At 40.7% G+C, this 21,844-nt stretch overlaps 1 protein-coding gene across 5 annotated transcripts; it reads left to right on the top strand.

Annotated features, from left to right (window-relative positions):
- The first annotated feature begins 36 nt into the window (after nucleotides 1–36).
- LOC102923488 (glycine N-acyltransferase) lies at nucleotides 37–13,880 on the top strand. 5 transcript variants are annotated; one of them, XM_042261222.2, is made up of 7 exons: nucleotides 39–176; nucleotides 2,014–2,075; nucleotides 4,969–5,063; nucleotides 8,196–8,303; nucleotides 9,546–9,672; nucleotides 12,418–12,589; nucleotides 13,368–13,880. In XM_042261222.2, exons 3-7 carry the CDS (start codon nucleotides 4,983–4,985, stop codon nucleotides 13,768–13,770), a joined length of 891 nt encoding a protein of 296 aa, XP_042117156.1. In that variant the 5' UTR covers nucleotides 39–176; nucleotides 2,014–2,075; nucleotides 4,969–4,982; the 3' UTR covers nucleotides 13,771–13,880. The 5 variants fall into 5 exon arrangements, with proteins under 5 accessions (XP_006996816.1, XP_042117156.1, XP_042117147.1 ...); XM_042261213.2 differs by lacking the exon at nucleotides 2,014–2,075 and adding an exon at nucleotides 2,597–2,673; XM_042261216.2 differs by lacking the exon at nucleotides 2,014–2,075 and adding an exon at nucleotides 4,683–4,873 and having other exon boundaries at nucleotides 40–176.
- Nucleotides 13,881–21,844: the final 7,964 nt, after the last annotated feature.

Below are 21,844 nucleotides of genomic sequence, written 5' to 3' on the forward strand. Positions count from 1 at the left end.
GTAAACATGCTTAGTGCAAGGTCCACATTTCCAGCCTCAGCTCAGTTAATTTCTGGAAGAGACATACCAAAGCTCACTCACTCTTCAGGTTCCCACTGAGCCTGCTGCATCAGAAGGGACTTTCACCTCCCAGAAGTCCATTTTTACAAAGACTGATTGTGGAGGCAGCTTTCCAGGTGAGGATTTGTCTCAAAGTAGCAGGTATGTAGGATGAAAAAGTCTAGAGGCCAAGTGAACAACACAAGAACTTTAGGTCATAAAATGATTGTGTGGGATGCATAGGCAATGAGTAGGTTTTAGCTGTTCATTAAAATATCTATCTATCTATCTATCTATCTATCTATCTATCTATCTATCTATCTATCTATCTATCTATCATCTGTCTGTCTGTCTGCATGCCTGCTGCCTGCCTGTATCTATCTATCTATCTATCATCTACCTACCTATCTATATTGGAGGCATGTGTACCACAGCCCTCTTGTGAAGGACAGTGGACAACTTGGAAGAGTTATTCTCTCCTGCCACCTCTATATGAGCTTTGGAGATCAAACTCTGGTTGCCAAGCTCGTGTAGTAAGCACCTCTGCCTACTGAGCCATCTCACCAGCCCATGGTGTCAGCTGTGCTTGCCAGGCATACAAACAAACAAAATTCTCAATACCTATTGACATAATGGAGTATGTTAATTGCTTCACTCTGGCAGCATAAACACATGCACGTACCCACAAATTTAATATAAAGCTATGCACTGTATGTGTTTGTATGCTCTATAAAACCACATGGTATATCTTAAATATACAAAGCAACATAACTTGTAAAAGGTCATTATTGCTTTTCAACATTTTCCTCCTCTCAAGTGATTATCAAAATGATTATACTGAGTGACTCCCAGAATATGTACCAAAAATGCCTAAGGGAAAAATAGTAATTTCATCTGAAGAAATACATAGCATGCATGTATTCTGTAAAAGGTAGTTTATCAAGTATAATGAAAAATTCTTGGATACTTCTATGCAGTAAATGAAAGCTTTTGTGGATTTTGGAAGTGGTGAATACAGAACCTACTGTGTGGAGGTACCGCACTATTGTGCTCAGTCTTTTCTGTTGTGCTACAGATAGATAGTTTTCTTTGCCTACTACTGGTAAGAGGGTTATCACACTTAAAGTCAGAAAGGTAGCAAGAATACACAACACAAAGATATTACTTATTAATCAGATAGCAAACAAAACTTATGTTCAAGGTTGCATCTGAAGACTATTATCACAGTCTAATTTTGAATTTACCTATGTTTTCTTTTAAACTCATGCTTTGCATGCTACTTGGAAGCTATTTTATGCCCTGTATGTTCTGATTTAATACTTTCCCCCATGCCCACATGCACTGTATATCATGCCTGGAGTTACTGTGTTCATGCTTTAGAGTTATTGTACTTTGCTAGATTGTGTTTTACATTTCCTTCCCCCACTTACAAACATTGTAGTTGTATTTAGCATGTACTTGTGCTTGTATAGCTTTATAAAATTCTGTTCTGTTCTTTTAAATCTGCTTTCATCAGATTAATTTCCATTCCTGGCATGGCAGGGTCAGCAACTCCAGAGTCCACTTAGAAGTTGCTCAGTACTACTGGCTACAGCATGTCAGGCTTCCTGGGAAATCTCACTATAGGTAGCTTTAAACCTATCCCTTTTATTGGGCACCATGCTTGGTTGTTAGTTTCTGTACATCCTAAAAAGGTGGTTCTAAATAACACCATTCAGGGAACTCAGCAATTTGTCGCACCACGGATTTAACATAAAGCTATACATGGCATTTTATTCTCATGTAACTCCCGATATAACCAGCAGTGCTGAGGGAGCACACAAAAAGGGGGTAATGCTTAGATTCGGGAAGTCAAATTGAATAGGCTGACCGGATTTTTTTTAGTGATTAAGTCTGTTGGAAACTTTTACCCTTTGCCTGCCGGGAACATAACCGCAATCTGATGAAACTGGGTTACTTTTCTGTCCCTACAAGATAAACAGCAAGCCATGGTGGAACACCGTGTGCCCTCAGCAAGTGTGTGAGAGGGGCTTGAGGTGAGAGCTGTGCAGAAGCAATCAAGGGGACTGCTATGCCTCCAGTTCGTGTCCTGCCGGAATTCAGGGTGGAGCAGGAACGTGTACAAGTAACAGCTGCATGAGAACTGGATATGCTACCTGGCACAAGGCTGTTGGCTACTTTTAGAGATAATGCTTATTTTGGTCTGTGCTGAAACTTGATTATTGGATAGGATGTTAGGTTTGTTGTTCTGTTCTTGGTCTGACTCCATTACGGCCATATAATGGCATTGTCTGATGTTAATTTTCTATTAAAGCATTATGTTTTCTCAAACTTTTAAATGTGATGGTTGGTGTTGTCAACTTGGCAGAATCTAGAATCATGTGGGAGATGGGCCTTGGAGTATGCCTATGGGAATTATCTTGATTATGTTTATTAATGTGGGAAGACTTATCTTAATTGTGTGTGGAACCATTTTCCTAGGCAGAGAATCCTAGACTGTACATATGGAGAAAGAGCTGAGCACCATGCATGTATTTACCTTTCTGTGTTTCTTAAGTGTGGCTGCAATGAGGCCAACTGCTTCAAGCTCCCACTGCTGTGACCTTCCCAGCATGATGGACCGTGCCTTGAACAGTGAGCCAAAACAAACCCTTTCTTCCTTAAGTTACTGTTGTTGAGAGTTTATCACAGTGACAGGAAAGGAATCTAAGACAATACATTATGGGAAACAGAATAGGAATCTTGGTCTAGATAAGCGACCCAGGTGACAGAAACCAGTATTAGGGCAAACTGATTCACTCTTTCTTCTAAAACCCACAGTGGGAAATTTCTCACTTCCTGAGCCTAACAGCAGTCACCCTCCCTGCTGAACAAGAGCAGTCTGCACCAGCTGCTGAGAAGTTAGTGTCACACTCCATCACACGGCTTAGATGTCTTCATAGAAAACCAAGTGATCACAATGACCATGCAAAATGGTCATCTCAAAGGGAATAAGAGGGGAATTTATTCTTGAGTCAAATATGTATCCACAACCTGGGAACATGGATTCAGGCTACCCCAAATAGCACACTCCAACATAGAAATGGTCTCATGAAGTTCTATAGTCACAGAACAAAAGGAGACCATAAATCAAGGCAATTTCCAAGTATGTGGGTAGAAACATCAGGGAGGTTGGTCACGGCAAAGTGGGGACATCTCTGTTGTAGGTCTCACATGCTACCTGATGACAGTCTTAGCTCTGGGTTTGGCAGATGTTAGTAGTCTCATAAGTTAATGCATTCCCAAAGGTTTTTCTGACAGCTGAAACACCAAAAGAATCTTAGATCCGACACAGAGGTGAGAAATGTGTGGCCATTAAGGGTTCTGAAGATAGCTAGCCACGATTTTGGCTCTGAATCTACAATATCTAAGTTCTCCACAGTCACAGAGTTCTGATTAGTCATCCAGCCTTGTAGAGTATTTGATATAGGTGTGTTTTTTTTTTTCTTGGAACTTTGGTTCGCAACAACTATCCAGTCCGTTTTCTGGACTTTTGATTTTATTCCACTGACGTATTTGTTTATCCTTATGCCAAGTCACTGTCCTGATATGTTAGTTTTCTACTAATAGTAAGGCTTACACTTAGGTGAATTTCATCATCAGTTGTGCCCCTTCCCACACATGGAACCTGGGGTGTTTCATGACTGATTTGATCAATTTGTAGATAAGTAACATTTTATTTTACTTTATTTTTTTATTTAAATGTGTTTGTTTATGTGCCACACATGTGTGGGTCCCATGGAGGTAAAAGGAAGGTGTCAGAGCCTTTGGAGCTGGGAGTTACAGGCAATTGTGAGCTGATATGAGTGCTGGGAACTTGAACTTGGGTTCTCCAGAAGAGCAACAAGTATTCTTAACTGCTGAACCATCTTTCTGGTCCCTATCTTTTTTTCCCTAGTTTTTTTTATTTGTTTGTTTGTTTGTTTGTTTGTTTTTCGAGACAGGGTTTCTCTGTGTAGCTTTGGTGCCTTTCCTGGAACTCACTCTGTATGTAGCCTAGGCTGGCCTCGAACTCACAGAGATCGGTCTGGCTTTGCCTCCCGAGTGCTGGGATTAAAGGCATGTGCCACCACCGCCCAGCCTAGTTTTTTTTTTTTTTTAATTTAAGACTTTTTTTTATTTATTTCACATACCAACCACAGATCTCCCTCTCATCCCTCCACTCACTACCCCCAGCCTTCCCTGCCCCCACCTCCTCCCTGCCCCCGCCTCCTCCCCCCATCCTCTCCTCCACAAGTATAAGGCCTCCCATGGAGAGTCAGCAAAGCCTGGTACATTCAGTTTAGGCAGGACCGAGCCTCTGCCCCCTGCATCAAGGCTGAGCAAGGCCTCCCACTGTAGGTAAACGGATCCCAAAAGCCAGCTCATGCACCAGAGATAAATCCCACTGCCAGGGGCCCCTCAAACAGACCAAGCTACAGAATTGTCTCCCTTATGCAGAGGGCCTAGTCTGGTCCCACAGGGGAATAAATAACACAGTTGAGTGTTGTTTATATGACCAACACTCTACCGAACACACTGCATGTTGGTCAATCATTTCAGCCCCACAAACATTCTATGAGCCAGATGATGCTATCATCCCACCTATCTTTTATGAAACCAAGGCACAGATGCTAAGCAACTTCCTGAGTAACATCATTCATGGAGATGACAGGAGAGATCCTGGTACACTGGAAACTCAAAAGACTAAAATGCACTTGTTAATGTAATGTGAATCCAGTGGTGAGAAGAGGAACGGAGAAGGTCAGACAGAGATTCCTGTGCTTCCTTCAAGTCCTGTGTTTCCTTAAGGCTGGTGAGGATGTTAGTGAAGGGGAGACTTGGCTAATCATACAGAACTGGCTACTTTTGTTTCTGTCATTAATGAATGTCCATTTATTATTCCTCTAGGCTAAACTGTCCTCATGATTGTCCCACTGCAAGGTGCACAAATGCTGCAGATGCTGGAGAAATCCTTGAGGAAGTATCTTCCTGAATCCTTAAAGGTGACCTCAGAAAATGCTGAGGGCAGCAGGAGAAAGTAGATGTGAAAAAGAGCTTAACATTTATGCTTCACTCTGTGTGTGTGTGTGTGTGTGTGTGTGTGTGTGTGTGTGTGTGTGTGTGTGTGTGTGTGTGTGTGTGATGTGTGTGTGGTGTGTACATGTATGAATAGAATACGTGCATGCATGAAGAGGACCAAGGTTGATGTTTAGTGTCTTTCTTGATCACTCTTCACCTTTTATGCCAAGGCAGGGTCTCTTGATGAATCTGAAGCTCACCAAATCAGCTAGTGTAGCTAGTCAGGCTGTCCAGGAAACTCCCCTGCCTGTGCCTCCCAAGCAATGGGATTACAAGAAGGCTGTCAGCACTGCTAGGCTTCTGTGTGGATACCGGGGATCAGAACTCTGAACTCCAGTCTGCACCCTGTGTGCTAAGCGCTTTATCCACTGAGCCATCTTCACAGCCCTTATGTGATATTATTCTGAACCACGCACTTCATATTTCATATTTTCTACCAGTTAATTTACATCACCTCTTTTCAGCTTTTGCCACTGTATCTGTGTCAGTGGTTAAGAATATGGAGATATAGTCAGGTGTGGTAGTGTATACCTTTAATCTCTGCACTTGGAAGTCAAGAGGCAGGTGGTTCTCTGTGAGTTCAAGGCTATCCTGTCTACATAGTGAGTTCCAGGCACAGTGAGACTCTACCTCCATTAAAAAAAAAAAGAGAATGTGGAAATATAAAGAAGCAATTTAAACGTTATGGTAGTCAGGACTGCTCAGGTGACAGGTGCTTACCTACAAGCCTGACAGCCTGGGTCTGATCTCCAGATCCCACTTGGTGGCAGGAAAGAACTAACTCCAAAAAGCTTCCATCTGACCTCCACACACATGATGTGACACACACATGCCCCACAAATAAAATACATAAATAAAATGTGAGAATATGGAGGGGCAGCTATTTCCTCATATCTCACCAGCAATTAGTTGCAACACAAGTCATGTACACACATGGATTTTGCCCTCTGCTGACTGAAGTTTTTCTGTTGCTTCTTTTCAAGAGCCCTTCCTTAGCAGCCCTTGAGATTCCTGGGGGTTTTCCTCCACAGTTAGCTGACAGTACATATTAATGTTTAATCAGTTCATTCCAGAAGAATGCTTGCCCTGTGAAAAGTGAACCATTTGAGAATGCTTGAAGTTAGAAATGGGTCTGTTGCTCTGAACTTAATGCATATCAGAATATTTTGGACTTGACTCCTGACTCTTCTCCAAAACCCAGTAAAACTGAGTAGAGATTCTGGGGTTGACTGAACCATGTAGATAGATCTAAATACTTACATTTGAGCTGTATAAAATCATCTCTAATGGTGGATTCAGAGCCTTGATTTTTTTTTTTTTTTTGGTTTTTTGAGACAGGGTACCTTGATTTTTTTTTTTAATCAAATGAGGTGAGGTCTACTCTAGTGGAGTTTAAGTATAACCATGTTTGTGTGTGCTATGTATGTGTGTGTTTGTGTGTATTGTTTATGCATGTATGTGTGTGTACAAGTGTTTATGTTTATGTTTTCTGTGTGTTATGTGTTTGTGATGGTGTATGTATGTATGTGTGTATATGTACATATTTGTGTATATATTTCTGTGTGTATGTATGTATGTGTGCTTATTTGCATGTGTATGCTTGTGTGACTATATGTGTGTAAAATGGTTCATATGTATTTCATCTGTTTGTATATTTCTCTGTGTTTGTACCCATGTTTGTGTGTGAGTGTATGAATGTTTGTATTTATGTGCATGCATGTGTGTATGTTAGAAGAAAAATATTTCCAGATTTGTGCCACTCTATAAGACATTTCCTACAAAATGCATTTAAGATGAGTAGATTCAGTTCCTTCTTTCTCTAGCAGATTTTGCTACTCCATATTCATAAAGAAGAAAAATCTTAGCATTCTTTTATTTGTAGCTTGTTTTATTTTATTTATTAATAATAAGCTAATAAGGGACCAATCCTATTATTTACCACCCAATAAATCTGCTTCAAATAAAACAAAACCCAAAAAACTTATTTTAGTAAAGCCCATAGATATAAACCAAGACCTTCTGTGGACGATGGTAATCCACAGGAGTCAGGAAATCTCCCAGAGAGAAAGCAAATTTTCTTGGAAATTATATTTGACACGCTATGGACAACTAGTTTGAGTAACTGTTATGTTGAACAGTTACTCAGAAAATCTGAAAGCTAAAAACTTTTTTTTACATGCTCTGTGATATAGAGTTTTAAAATGTAAATTTCTCTATTCCTTACGTTAAAAGTGAAGTCAAACATTTTGAGAAAACTCTAGGCGTTTTCCAGTGGCTTTGTTGAGCTCATGGAGTGAGGTGAGGTGGCTCTCTCAGCTTCTCAGCTCTTATAAAGGAATACTTAGCTCTTTAGTCACTTACTAAAGTGCACACTTTCTCCTAGTGGAAGTATAGAACAGCCATAAAGAAAGTTGTTCCTAAAAATCATTAACTTTATTTGTCTGAATATTTTACTATATATGTTATGGCTCATGTTTGAAGACAAAAATTTCATCTTTTTGAGTTGGGAAAAAATTGTGTGTGAGGTTGTGTAGCTAGAGTTTTCCTGCCTTGCCCACAGTCAGAACAAATCTTTGTCACCTGCCAGTCCCACAGCCGCTCAGACCCAACCAAGTAAACACAGAGACTTATATTGCTTACAAACTGTATGGCCGTGGCAGGCTTCTTGATAACTGTTCTTATATCTTAAATTAATCCATTTCCATAAATCTATACCTTGCCACGTGGCTCGTGGCTTACTGGCATCTTCACATGCTGCTTGTTCTGGCGGCAGCTGGCAATGACTCCTTCTGCCTTCCTGTTCTTTCTTTTCTCCTCTCTGTTAGTCCTGCCTATACTTCCTGCCTAGCCACTGGCCAATCCGTGTTTTATTTATTGACCAATCAGAGCAACACATCTGCCATACAGAACATCCCATAGCAAGGTTGTTTGTCCTAGATTCTTTCTTGGCTCTTTGTCATCCCCAAGTGTCACAATTTCATAGGACTAATCTGTCCCAATCGCACAAAGTGCTTTTCCATTCCTCTTAATAAACTAACAATCTCACTTCTTTGCAGGTTTATGGGACTGTCTATCACATGAACCATGGAAACCCATTCAACCTAAAGGCCCTAGTTGACAAGTGGCCTGATTTTAACACAGTGGTTGTCCGCCCTCAGGAGCAGGTAAGGCGCTAGGTGTGAACAAATATGCTTCTAGGGTTATTTGTGTAGAATCTGAAAAAGCTTATCCCAGGTTATATTTGGGAAGATACATATACATGCATACACATATGTACATGTAATAACAATTAATGGGGAAAGAGTCTTGAATTTGAAAAAGGAAAGGAAGAAATATATGGGAGGTTTTGGAGGGAGGAAAGGGAAGGGAAAATGTAATTATAGTATAATCTCAAAAAAAGTTGATCACATGGAAATCAAGAGTATAATGGAAGTTTCTAGAGATGGGGTGGGGTGGGGAATTGGGGTAATACTCATGAAAAGATAAAAAAATTACAGTTAGAAAGAATGTTAATGAGATCTATTGCACAGCATGGCGACTAACTATATTTTATTCTGAAAATGGTGAGAGAGATGTAAAGTGTTCATACTAAAAGTTTTACTACTGTATATATTTTAATTAGCTAGGTTTATACATATCACATATATGTACATACATAGCTGTATGCTACACACTGACATTTCAATTTGTGTTGAACCAAATGTATGGCAATGGCCCCATCATAATACATTGCCTACGCTGGGGTGAGACCTCAGTGGGTAAAGTACTTGCTACGAAAGCATGAGGGCCAAAATTTGAACTCCAGAGCCCACTTGAAAAAGTCTTGTGCAGTGGTGTGTGCTTGTAACCCTAGTGCCAGAGAGACAAGATGGTAGATTTCTGGGGCCCGTTAACCAGCCAGCTAGCTTGCTAGGCATGATCCAGGCCAATGATAGACCTTCCCTCAAGGAAAAAAGGTAGATGACACCTAAGGAAGTACACCCAAGGTTCTCCTTTGACCTCCACATATAACTACACACATGTGCAACACACACACACACACACACACACACACACACACACACATGCTCAGTACTTTTCCTAATGGCATTGTAACCATTTTAGTTTGTGTAATCACAGACTATGATGGCCCAACGGTTAAGAGCACTGGCTGCTTTTCCAGAGGACCTGGATTTAATTCTCAGCACAAACATGGTTCTCATCATCTGTGACTCCAGTTCCAGGAGATCCAGTGCCCTCTTCTGGCCTCCCTAAGACCAAGCATGCATGAGGTACACAGATACTCATGCAAGCAAAACATTCATACACATAAAATAAAATTTAAAACACTAAAGTACAATGAAACTAGCACTACAATCATAAACAATAAACAATGAGTATTATCTTTCCTTTCTCCATGATAACAGGATATGGCAGATGACCTTGATTACTATACCAATACTTACCAAATCTACTCTAAAGACCCCCAGAACTGTCAGGAATTCCTGGACTCCCCAGAAGTAATCAACTGGAAACAACATTTGCAGATTCAAAGTAAGAGCAATGGGAAATGAGATCAATTCCTTCTGTGTCTCTTCTCAAAAGATGCCCTTCTCCCCAACTCCTCAGCCAAGTTCCATGCCCTCAGCCAGATGTCCATGCTTTCACATCATTAAATCTACTTGTAAAGAAAAGTATAAGAAAGAGTTCTTAGGTTGAACAGAACCTATAGAATGCATGTATATTTATATATAATAAAGGAGGATTTATTAGCCTGGCTTACATGAAAGGGACTATGTAGACCAAGAGTTGCTATATGCACATTGGAGAGGCAGAGAACCTCTGTAGCTACATGGTCCACAAAGCTCCATACTTTGGCAATCTCAGTTTGTTGCTAATAGCCTAGACATTTCCTGGGGAGTTATGGGTACTGTGCTTACTTTGGAAGGGCTGAAGAGACCAAGTCTAATATCAGCAGAAGATGGCAACAGTGAAGGTAGACAATAGACAATATGGGGATGCTGTTTTTCCCCTCAAACTCTTCTTCATCTGGCCTACCCATTGGAAAGTGTGAACCACTTTGAGGGCTGATCTTCCTCCCTCAGTCAATCTTGTTCCAGACTCTTCCAGAGGTATGTCTCTTAGATGGTTATAAATCCTGTCAAGTTGACAACTGAGACCAACCATTATAATAATCCCTGTTCCCAGAAATGTGTGGCATTGTTTTAGATGTGTCCAGAATTCTTAGAAAAAGTAGGTGCAGGAGTGCAGCTTCACCTCTGGAATCCCATGTCTGTAATGATATTGACAGTTCATGGTGTCACAGGGTACCTCTAAGGTAACCAATAACAACTATCCTGATGATAAGCATACTCTTAGAGACAGACTCCCTAAGTTGGTATCTATCTGCTCCTCTCTATCTGATCCTATCCTGATGATAAGCATACTCTTAGAGACAGACTCCCTAAGTTGGTATCTATCTGCTCCTCTCTATCTGATCCTTAAGAAGTGTCTTGCCCTCTCTGAGATCGTAGTCTCTGCATATAAAGATGAAAGTTAATAGGAGTTCTTAAAATACAAGACAGTGGTGTAGTAGAATACTATTTTAAGGTGTGTTACTTTTGCTTATATTGCATTTGTTTAATTCTGTGAACCTATGTTACTGTGCCTGTCTGAAACACCTGATGGTCTAATAAAGAACTGGCCAATAGCAAGGCAGGAGAAAGGATAGGCGAGGCTGCAGGCAGAGAATATAAATAGAAGGAGAAACCTGGGAAGAAGAATTGGAGATCTAGGATGAAGTAGCCAGAGAATGAGGAAGACTCCAGGGGCCAGCTTCCCAGCTACACAACCAGCAAGCCAGAAATAAGAGAATGGGAAAAGCCCAGAGACAAAAGGTAGCCAGGATAAGTTAAGTTAAGGAAAGCTGGCTAGAAACTAAGCCAAGCTAAGGCCAGGCATTCATAATTAGGAATAAGCCTCCATGAGTGATTTATTTGGGAGCTAGGTGGTGGGCGCCCAAAAGAGTAAAAGACAAACAAGACCACACCGGCGTTTTGAACAGGAAGAGCTTAATGTAATACTGGGTGTCCTGGTTAGCCCTAATTGCCAACTTGACACAAGACAGAGTCACTTGGGAAGAGTTGTCTCAGTTGGGTAACTGCCAAGATCAGGTTGGCTTAGAAAGCATGTCTGTGGGGCATTGTTTTGATTGCTAATTAATAGAGGAGGGCCTAGGTCACTTTAGACAAGTAGCCCTGGACTGTAGCCCTGGACTGTATAAGAAAACTAGTTAAATGTGAGCATGTGAACGAGCCAGAGAGTAAGCCAGCAAGCAGTTCTGCTGCAGTTTCTGCCTTGAGTTCCTGCCCTGATTTCCTTTAGTGACAGATTGTGACCTAGAAGTATAATGCAAATAAACCCTTTGTCCCCAGTTGAGTTTCATTATGGTGTTTTGTAACAGTGACAGTATGAAACTAGAATGGGGGATAGACCAGTTAACATTTGCTGTAACAGAAAATTTATAATGAAGTGAATCAACAATTCAGTTTGGGCTTTGCAGGCAGCTCATTACTGGTCTCTACTAGATTTGTTCATGTATCATATGGTGATTGGAGAACTCAATATATGTTGCTTCACCATAGACTCATTCACATGTGTAGATGGTGGTTCTGGCTATCAGTCAATACCAGCTATTGATTGTAATGATGGTACAATGTGACTCTGGCCAGCTCCCTAGGCTGGTTTATATGCAGTTGGTCTCAAGGTAACTAGGGTAAAAAAAAGAAAGTCTCAAGGTCTAACACTGTTAAGCCTCTCCTTGCATAAGTTTATATTCCTATTGGCCAGATAGAGCATAGAATGGGACTGCTCCAGGGAACAGATGCAAGGAATTACAGTTAAATTCCAAATCATTGCTTCAATAGTCCACCACAATGGAGACATGACTCAGAAGATGCTGGCTACCATATTTTATAGCTCATCTTCTTTGATTTTCAAAACTATACAATTATATGCCTTAAAAAATTTAGTTCCAGTCTCGGTCCATTCACAAAATGACTATGAATTAATTCATCCCCTGTCGTGTTTTCATTTTTGTAAATCAGGGAAGATTATGACAGCCGTGACTATATGGTCATTCACACAGCAGCAGCAGCAGCAGCAGCAGCAGCAGCAGCAGCATGACCGTAATCAAGCTTTATCTCAAATCTCACACTTCCTACCCCATTGGAGAGCTCCCATCCAGAACGACTTCTCTCTTTAGAAGTTCACTGTATGTTTTCTTATAACCCCATCTAGGTTCCCAGTCCAGCCTGAATGAAGCAATACAAAATCTTGCAAACATTCAGTCTTTCCAAGCCAATCACTCAGAAAACATCCTCTTTGCGGCATCAGAGACAATCAAGACACTGTTCCCTTCCCTGCTGGATACAAAGAATTTGTCACCGGGTAGTGGCAAGCCCAAGGCCATGTGAGTTTGATAAGGGCTGCTGCATATCCCTCACATCCTCTTCCTACGACCCCCACTGCCTGGTCCTGATTTCACTCTGGTCTTTGCTGCCCACATTCTAGGAGGTGACCCCCACCCATGCTCACACAAGCAACTCTAATTAAAACTCAGTTGGTTACACTACACACATAAAGGAAATGAAAGGAGGGGAACTTGTTGGGAAGAGGTTCAGTAGACTGAGGGCAGCAGAATTAGAGTAATTAAGAGTGCCTAAAACTGATATAAGTGGTGACATAGATTCATGGAATTATTAAATAATAAACTTTTTAAAAGTTTGAATTATAATAGTACCAGTAAGATGGTTCATCAAGTAAAGGCTTTGATGGTCAAGGCTGACCAACTGAGTTACTAAATTCGATTCCCGGGACCAACATGTTGAAAGGAGAGAATCATCTCCACAGCTTCTTCTCTGATCCCTAGTCTGTGTACACCTAAACCCTCCTACTCATCCACACATACCAAGTTATTAAATAAATTAAGAAGGGAAATGAAAAATGATCAGAATAATCTGTAAAAGTATAAATCTGACCACATTTCTCTGTCCATTGTTTAACATTTATTATTCTTGTTCATTTCCTCCAGCCACACTGGCCTTTCTATCCTTCTAACATAAGCCATCTATATTCCAGGACTTTCCATTTGTTGCTTCTCCAATGCTCTGCCCCTTAAGATAATAGAGGTGGGAACATACCATACCCTTTTACTCACAGACTTTGCTTTCTTCTTGGACCCTCTATAGCAATCAAGACATGTTTAAGCTTTCATCCTTGGATGTTACCCATGCTCCCTTGGTGAATAAATTCTGGCTTTTTGGTGGCAATGAGAGGAGCCAGAGATTCATCGAACGTTGTATAAAGAAATTCCCAAGTTCCTGTGTCTTGGGACCTGAGGGGACCCCTGCATCCTGGACCCTAATGGACCAAACTGGAGAGATGAGAATGGGAGGAACCATGCCTGAGTACCGGGCCCAAGGTCTTGTCTCCTTTGTCGTCTATTCACAAAGCCAGATTATGAAGAAACGTGGCTTTCCTATTTATTCTCACACAGACAAAAGCAATACTGCTATGCAAAAAATGAGCTACTCACTGCAGCATCTCACCATGCCCTGTGCCTGGAACCAATGGAAGTGTGTACCTGTGTGAAGATGGCCTCAAACACAAGATGGTGCTGGGTGGGTCTGGGGATGTAATTGGATGATGGACAAAGAGTAGACGGGACCAAAAAGAAAGAATAAATGGAAACCAGAAGCAAAGGAATGGTGCTGTGTGTGCTCTGGGGAAGCAGTGTGAATGGCTGACAGACCTGCCATTGTTCCTCTTCCTGAGTTCGAAGTTGGCCTATGTCCTTCTGTACTGAACTCATGTAATTTAGTCCCTTCACATTTCTGGGATCTATATGACACTCCCTTATCAACTGCACAGAGCTCCAAATGGTTCCTCTTGGAAGCCCTAGTGCACAACTTGGAGACTTCTGCTAACCTTGCTAACAATGACAAGATAATGTTTTCAGGCTACTGTGCCTTTTCCTTCTCTGCCTATGGCCTTTCCTTCAGTGATCAGCAAGTGTATTCTCCTCATCGGGTCTTAAGAAAGTAGCACTCTTCTGTTGGCTGCTTCACGTATATTAAACACATTATGCATGGATCATATAGTTTATCAGATTAAACACAATATACATAAAATAGCAAAGGAAGATATTAAGGAAAGCCTTACTTAGGTTTTCCGGTTCCTTCTTAGTTCCAAGAAAATGATGCAATATGGCTTTCAAAGACTTGGCTTTCCAGCCTATTGAAACCCTTTAGGAGTAAATAGAGTGTGCAGTTGGTTGCACAAGCATAAGCTATATGGCTTATGCTAAGGAGAGCAAGTGGTAAGTTATGGAGAGTAAAATATGGATGCACCCAGGTAGGAGCTGAGGGCAGAGAAGACCAGCCAGGACATTTACTGTCCCATCTCAACTTATGACATTACTTCTGGTGCCTGAACTCTTAAGCACAGACAGTTATGTCATGGGAAGGCATATTGCTAATGGGAGCAGGAGGAGAGAGCTCCTAAGTTGGAACATGTTTGCTAGGACAGTTCTCTGTCCCAGTAGCAACACTGGACAGCAGAGTGCTCTGTAATGAAGGTGACATCCTTCCTTTCCATCTCTACCCTGGTGTTACGTCATAGAAGTGGAGATCCAGTCCTACACCACCAAGTCCAAAGTAACGGCTGAAGTTTAATTACTTGGGAAGTGAAGACACTGGAGGTTAAGGGTTTCTCAGTTTTGGCACCGTGGACAAGTATCACTGTATGATCCCATATTCCAGGGGCTAGGATGTTTGCTAGGTCCCTACACATGAGGTGTGAATAGAACATTGCACCACTCTTTTTTCTAGATCTCCCCCACCTCTGTGAGTGTGTGTGTGTGTGTGCGTGTGCATGCAGAGTGTGCACATGGTGGTGAGAGTGCCTTCTGTTGTACTCCATCCCACCTTTTTGAGACTGTGCCTCATTGAACCTGGACCTCGTCAGTTCAGCTAGACTGGCTGGGCAGCAATCCCCCAGATTCCTCCTAGCTCTGCTTGCCCAGCACTGTGATTCCAGGCAGGCATTGCTGGATGTACCCAGCTTGGGGATCCAAACTCAGGTTTTCATGCTTACACAGCAAGCACAGCATCAACTGACCTGTCTCCCTGTCCCCCATCACTCTTCTGATAACTGGAAATATCTGCAGATATTAATGTTCCTTGGAGACTAAGTGGTCATTGGTTGGGAAACACTGGCTGATAGTTGTGGTCCTCAAATTTATGGACACATCAGAAGCACCCGGCATAGTAGCCAGGTGCTGTGTACATCTGCAGCCCCAGATACTCAGGAGGCCAAGACAGGTTACCTTGGAACTAGGAATTCAAGGTTACTCTGGGAAGATGGAGACCCTGTGACAAATTAAGGGAAGAAAACAAGCTAAGAAGGGAGAGAGGGATGGAAGGAGGGAGGGAGGGAGGAAAAGAGGGAGGGAGGGAAACTTTCTTATAAGTCAGACTGTGGGGCTTCATACATACTTTCTGTGACTTAATAATCATGGTAAGACCCCTAGATTTTACATTTCTAGTAAGTTTTCAAGGGATTCTGCTGCTGTCAGTATAGCAACCATGCTTTCAGAGCCATTTGTTTAGAAAAATATTGAGCATTTCTTCCCCAGGACTATGGATGGAAATTCATATTACACTCTGCTTTGTAAAACTTATATACATTTATCCTTCTAAGGGTGACTGAGCTTTCCAACACACTGAAATAGAGCCTTTTACATCTTTCCCGTCTCTCTTTTTAAGCTTCTTCACTTTGATTTGTTTCTTTGGTTGGTCCCCCCCCCCCCCCGTTGTTCTTTTGAGCTGGCCTTGCACAGCCCAGGTTGGCCACAAACTCACCATGTAGCTGAGGATGACTTTACATTAATGACAGTCCTGTCCCTACCTCCCAAGTACTGAGCTTGCGGGAGTGCGCCACTAACTCTGGTTCTCCACAGCTTGTCTTGCTCTGGAAGTTTCCAGGTCAAAGGCACAGTCTCAGATCTCTTGTTTTCCATGTACCTGGCATTCTCCATGCCAGGTACAAAGACGACATATCACATCACTAAGGCATTCATCAATGTCCGTCATTAATTGTCATATTTTGTTCCTTCCATTGGTCATGTGATTGGTGGAAATTCCTCCTGTGCTCTTGCATTAATTTGAGTGTCAGTCACAAAAAAATGGATGTGGCAAAAGCAATACACTATATGTATATTCCAAACACTGTTCTCAGGATATATCACTGTATAAAAGGATTTCTGTGAGATTTACATTCTACAGTAATTAAGTGATTTTAAAACTTTAAAACCCTGAAGAAAGAAACTGAGAAAGACACTAGAAGATGGAAAGACATCCCATGCTCATAGATTGGTAGGATTAATGTTGTGAGAACGACCATTCTACCAAAAGCCATTTGCCGAATCAATGTAATCCCCATAAAAAAATCTTCATGATATTCTTCACCAGTATGGAGTCTAAAATTTGTACATACTTTAAAAGGCTTATAAAGGCCAGAATTCATAATATATATTTAAAGCATAGATATGGTATGTCATATTTTACTATCATATCTCAGCTGTGGCTCAGAGTGCAATTACATTTAAACTGTACTGCTCTAGCATGGAAATCATTTCATATGTTGCAAATATGTAAAACACTACAGATTTATAAAATATTTGTACAGTTTTCTACTCTAATAGTGATTGTTCAGAGCCATTTTTTTTTTTACCAAGGTGACATTTGATAATGCCTATAGACATTTGGTTTGTCATAAATCAGTGGAAGGTTGGGGTAGAGGGAGGAATGTTGCTCCAGGTATCTAGTCATTAGGAATGGAGAACGAGAATGGAGCTACACATCCCATGGAGCATAGCACAGTACCTCATGACAAGAAATTATTACGCTGAATAAAAGCCATAATTCAGAAGGTGAGACTATTGCTCAAATAATTAGCATAAATTAGCATGAAAATTATTTTCTTGGAGAGGAAATGCACCATTCCAGCTTATGGAGACTGTTAAACTAGCATAAACCAGTGCTGTTTAGCAGATTCACCTCCAGTGAACTGACTGAATATGCTGAATGTCATTTTTATTATAATGTCAATAATTTCCTAAATTTAAGAAGGAACTATTTAGGGATTGGAGATTTAACTCAGTGGTAGAGCACTTGGCTAGCAAGTGCAAGGCCCTGGGTTTGGTCCTCAGCTCCAGAAAAAAAAAAAAGGACAAAATAATAAGAGACTATTAAAACTCATCCTGAGCCCGGTGGTGGTGGCCCACACCTTTAATCCCAGCACTGGGGAGACAGAGCCAGGCGGATCTCTGTGAGATCTGTGAGCCAGCCTGGTCTCCAAAGCGAGTACCAGGAAAGGTGCAAAGCTACAGAGAAACCCTGTCTTGAAAAACAAAAAACAAAACAAAACAAAACAAAACAAAAACAAAAAAACCCTCATCCTGATTTGTACATTATATTCATATCTTAAGTTTGCCACAACAAACACTGGCAGGCATTGTGATAAACACACAACACACACTACACTATTGGTCATGCATTATCAAATTTAACTCTTATAATAAGGTCTGGAGGCAGGTCTCAGACCACTTTCATTTTGATGATGGATAACATGAAGTGCAAGGGGCTTAGATAAGGAACCAATATCTCCCGGGAAGAAAATGAGACTGCGTACCCATCTGTGTGAATGCAGCTATTCTCAGAGCCATAAATTTCATGCCAAAAGCTGTGTTTCTTCAGGATTGGCCTTGCTGTTTGTGGGTGGCGGAAATGCAGCCTTTATCTGCTACTTACTAGACTTTATCTGTTGAATACTAGACATCCATTTTTAATGAATACTATAGACAATACTAGACATTCTACTATGTCACCCCATGTACTAGGCTTGGGGAATGGAAACAATAATTAAGCAAAATAAAAAATCACTCCAAATTCATTAACATTGTCTAATTGAATAACACTCTGATTAGATCTAAAGTTTGGCTTTGTCTGGGACTCTGCATAATTCGGAATTAATTATTCAATTTCTTTGTTAGCAAGTTACTTAATATAAAAATAGACATAATGACAACCAATTTAATGGGGTTGTTTAGAGGAATAAATGACTACATATGATTCCCCTAGCACATAACATGTTTAGAAGTACAGACTTAAAGATCTTATTGGGGGTGGAGAGGTGGCTCAATGAGTAGAACACATGCATGCGGGAAGTTTGTCCGAGACAAATGGAAGTGGCTGGTTTGTAACAGAAATAACTTAAGAAAGTTAACTACAGTATGAAATTTATAGTTTATTGATCTAATATTTATTCTTAAGGATTTTTCTTTTCTTTTTCTTTTCTTTTTTTACAGTTTTGTGGGGGTGTTTGCAAGCACATGGGTATAGGTGCTTGTAAAGATCAGAGGCATCAGAACCCATGGAGTTGGAGATACAGGCCACCAACATGCATGCTGGGAACCAAACTCAGGTCCTCTGCAAGAGTAGTAAGGGCTCTTAACCACTGAGCCATCACTCCAGCCCCCTAATATTAATGTCTTTGGCCAAAAATCCATTTTAAAATACCCAAATGGGTGATGTACTTCAAGTAAAACATGTACTTTTGGGGCACATTTTATTGGGAGTCACATAATCTATGCTTCTTATATAAACTATTATTTCTGTCTGATCTCATCATTTTATAAAACCAACATGTCCACATAGAATTTCTCAAAAAGGTTGGGTGTGGTGCAGCAAGCCTTTAATCCCAGCTCACAAGAAGCAAGGACAGGCGATGTCTGTGACTTTGAGGACAGACTGCTCTACAGAGTGAGTTCTAGGCCAGTCAAAGTTATGTGGTTAGATCCTGTCTAAAACAAACAACCAGACATAAAAGATAAGATAGAATAAAAGAAAAACACTTCAGTTCATTGATATAGGACAACTTGGTTCTTATGCTGCTTAAAATGAATTCCAGGGCTACCAGAGCTACACAGAGAAACCGTCTTGAAAAAAACAAAACAAAACAAAATGCCTTGAAGCTGAGGACCTAGTCAGTAGAGTGCTCACCTAGGGTGCATGAGGACAGGGTTAGATTCCCAGCACCACATAAACCAGATGTGGTGACATAAGCCACACAGCTCTTGGAAGGTGTCAGAAGAAGGGTCAGGAATTCAAGAGCATCCCATCCTCTGCTACACAGTGAACTCCAGATCAGATTACCTTACTTGAGACCTTGTCTTAAAAAACAAGCATAACAGTCAGGCAGTGGTGGCACATGCCTTTAATCCTAGCACTCGGGAAGCAGAGGCAGGTGGATCTCCAAGATCTCCAAGTTTAAGACTAGTCTGGTATATGAAGTGAATTCAAGGACAGCCAAGATTACACAGAGAAGCCCTGTCTCAAAAAACAAACAAACAAAAAACAAAAACAAAACAAAAAAACAAAACAAAAACCAACCAAACAAACAAACAAAAAAACAACAATAACAAAACTTCTTACTCATAACAATAGCGCTATCAGGCTTTTTGAAGCCACTACCTATGATGGGACACCTCACACAGCCTTGAGGCAAGAGGAGAGGCTTGGACCTGCCTCTACTAAATGTACCTCCCCATGGGAGGCCTTACCTTCTTGTAGGAGGGAATGTGGGGTGGGGTGGGAGGGGGAGGCTGGAGAGTTGGGAGGAAGGAAGAGGGGAATCTTTGATTGGTATGTAAAATGAATAAAAAATTTCTTAATAAAAAAAATGAATTATTTCTGGTTACCTAAAAAAATAGTGCTATCTATTGCTCTCTTTGAAAAATGTAAAGTGCTTTGATATCCTTGTTGGAGGCCAGCTCGCACATTTTCAAGGGTTCTTATGAAGAAGAGAGGAATAAGAAAATATTAGATAGAAAGATAGCAAAGAGAAGAAAGAAACACAGGATAGCTTCTGGAGGACCTGGGTCAATACCCAACGGACTTTTCTGTTTATTCAAAAGGACTTTTTATAACAATGCCAAGGGGCGGGGCAAAAGACCTCTCCCTTGTTTGATCAAAGCACACCTCACAGCCAAGTGTAGACCCTTCTAAACACCTGGTAACCACACCTGTGGTCAAATCAACCCATTATGCAGCCCTGCTGGGTAAAGCAAGCTCAGATTCTCATAATAAGTTCTCACTAGGAAACCTCTGTGGGTCTCTACACATCCTGAGGAAGGCTCCTTCTGAAAATATTACAGTTTGTTGCACTGTAGCTACTTAATTACCAAATCCTTCACTGCATTCACACTAATTTCCTTGATATTTCTTTAAAATTCCAAGCAAGCTCGTGTTTCAGGGTCCTTATACTTCCTGCCCCTGCCTCCATTTAGCTCTCTAGAAGTCACCATCTCTGTCCCTATTTGAACAGCTTATAAAACAGTCACTCTCCGTGTGTATCATCCATCCTCCCCAGTATTCTACATACTCCTTAGAACAACTCCTAGACTCCATGTTTTTCATTTGTTTATTATCTGTCTCCCTCAGTTAGATTGTAAATTAAGGAAGACTTTTTTTTTTTAAATCAACTGTCTTTGCAATATAATCCCTAGGGGATGAGAATTTCTGTTTCATTGTAGATTCTAAGTAAGTGTTTACTGAGTCCAGACGTTAAATAGGGTAACCATTTGATTTAGAGTGTATCATGCTTTATATGCTTGTATACTTCTAGAGGTACTCAAGACATACCACTAATATTTCAGTTTGCTGAGGTATTTTTATCTAAATTCTCACTCATCACAATAATGTCAGTTTGCTAGGTGATTTAATTTGGGAAATTACTTCATATTTATTTATTTACACTTGACTGAATTCATTATAAAAGCCTACATTGGATGCAAATTGACAATATGTATTGGTAATAAATATAAGAAACATTAAGTATTCTAATATATTGTATAATGTTCAAGTATTTGATTTTGGTTATTATGGAGCTCAGTAATACATGCATCCTGTTCACAACAATGTACAGATGTTCAATACTATTGAATAGTATACTTAAAAAGGTAAGCTATATAATTATTTTACCATAAAATCATGCACACACACAATTGGTTTCTTTCCAACCTGAGTTCATCCTGATGAAATCAGAGACTCGCAGGTAGAGCGCCCTCTAGAGGCGAGTTAGAGGAGTTTGCCCTTGCCTCTTCCTTTAGGTGGTTTCCAGCATGCCTACCTCGTCATTTAGTATGCAGAGTTGAGCTTCAGCTCTCTGGTCCCGTTGCTTTTCCCTCTTCATGTCTCGCTAACCTCCCTCTGCCTCTCTTTTTTAAATCCACAAAATATAAAATTTATTGTTTTCAATGTCACTGACATTTACTGCATACACTGAAATGTCCAGCTATTCTATGTACACAGTCTAAAACACTTTCAGTAGCCTCACAGGAGACCCAGAGCAGCTAATCAGCAACACTTGTTTCCTCCTGGGAATCACTGATCTGTTTGCCTCTATAAATTTACCTATCTTGTGTATGATAAGACTAGCAAAACATGCCACTTTTTATTCTGGCTACTTTGACTTAAATCTTATTTTAAATCACTTCTTGGTCTTTTGGCTGAGATCAAGCATAACTACACGTTGAGGTTCCCCAGCAGTGCAGCATGCATTAGCACTTTGCTTAATTTATGGCTGAACAGCACCATACCGTGTG

The sequence above is a fragment of the Peromyscus maniculatus genome, chromosome 1 (assembly GCF_049852395.1).
Source record: "Peromyscus maniculatus bairdii isolate BWxNUB_F1_BW_parent chromosome 1, HU_Pman_BW_mat_3.1, whole genome shotgun sequence".
Classification (NCBI taxonomy): domain Eukaryota; kingdom Metazoa; phylum Chordata; class Mammalia; order Rodentia; family Cricetidae; genus Peromyscus; species Peromyscus maniculatus.

Excerpts from the sequence above, each read along its gene's own strand:
- LOC102923488 (XM_006996754.4), top strand. The coding sequence starts at position 4,983 with ATGATTGTCCCACTGCAAGGTGCACAAATGCTGCAGATGCTGGAGAAA. Across the intron at positions 5,064-8,195 it reads ATCTTCCTGAATCCTTAAAG|GTTTATGGGACTGTCTATCA; the intron begins GTGACCTCAGAA and ends ACTTCTTTGCAG. Across the intron at positions 12,590-13,367 it reads AGTGGCAAGCCCAAGGCCAT|CAATCAAGACATGTTTAAGC; the intron begins GTGAGTTTGATA and ends GACCCTCTATAG.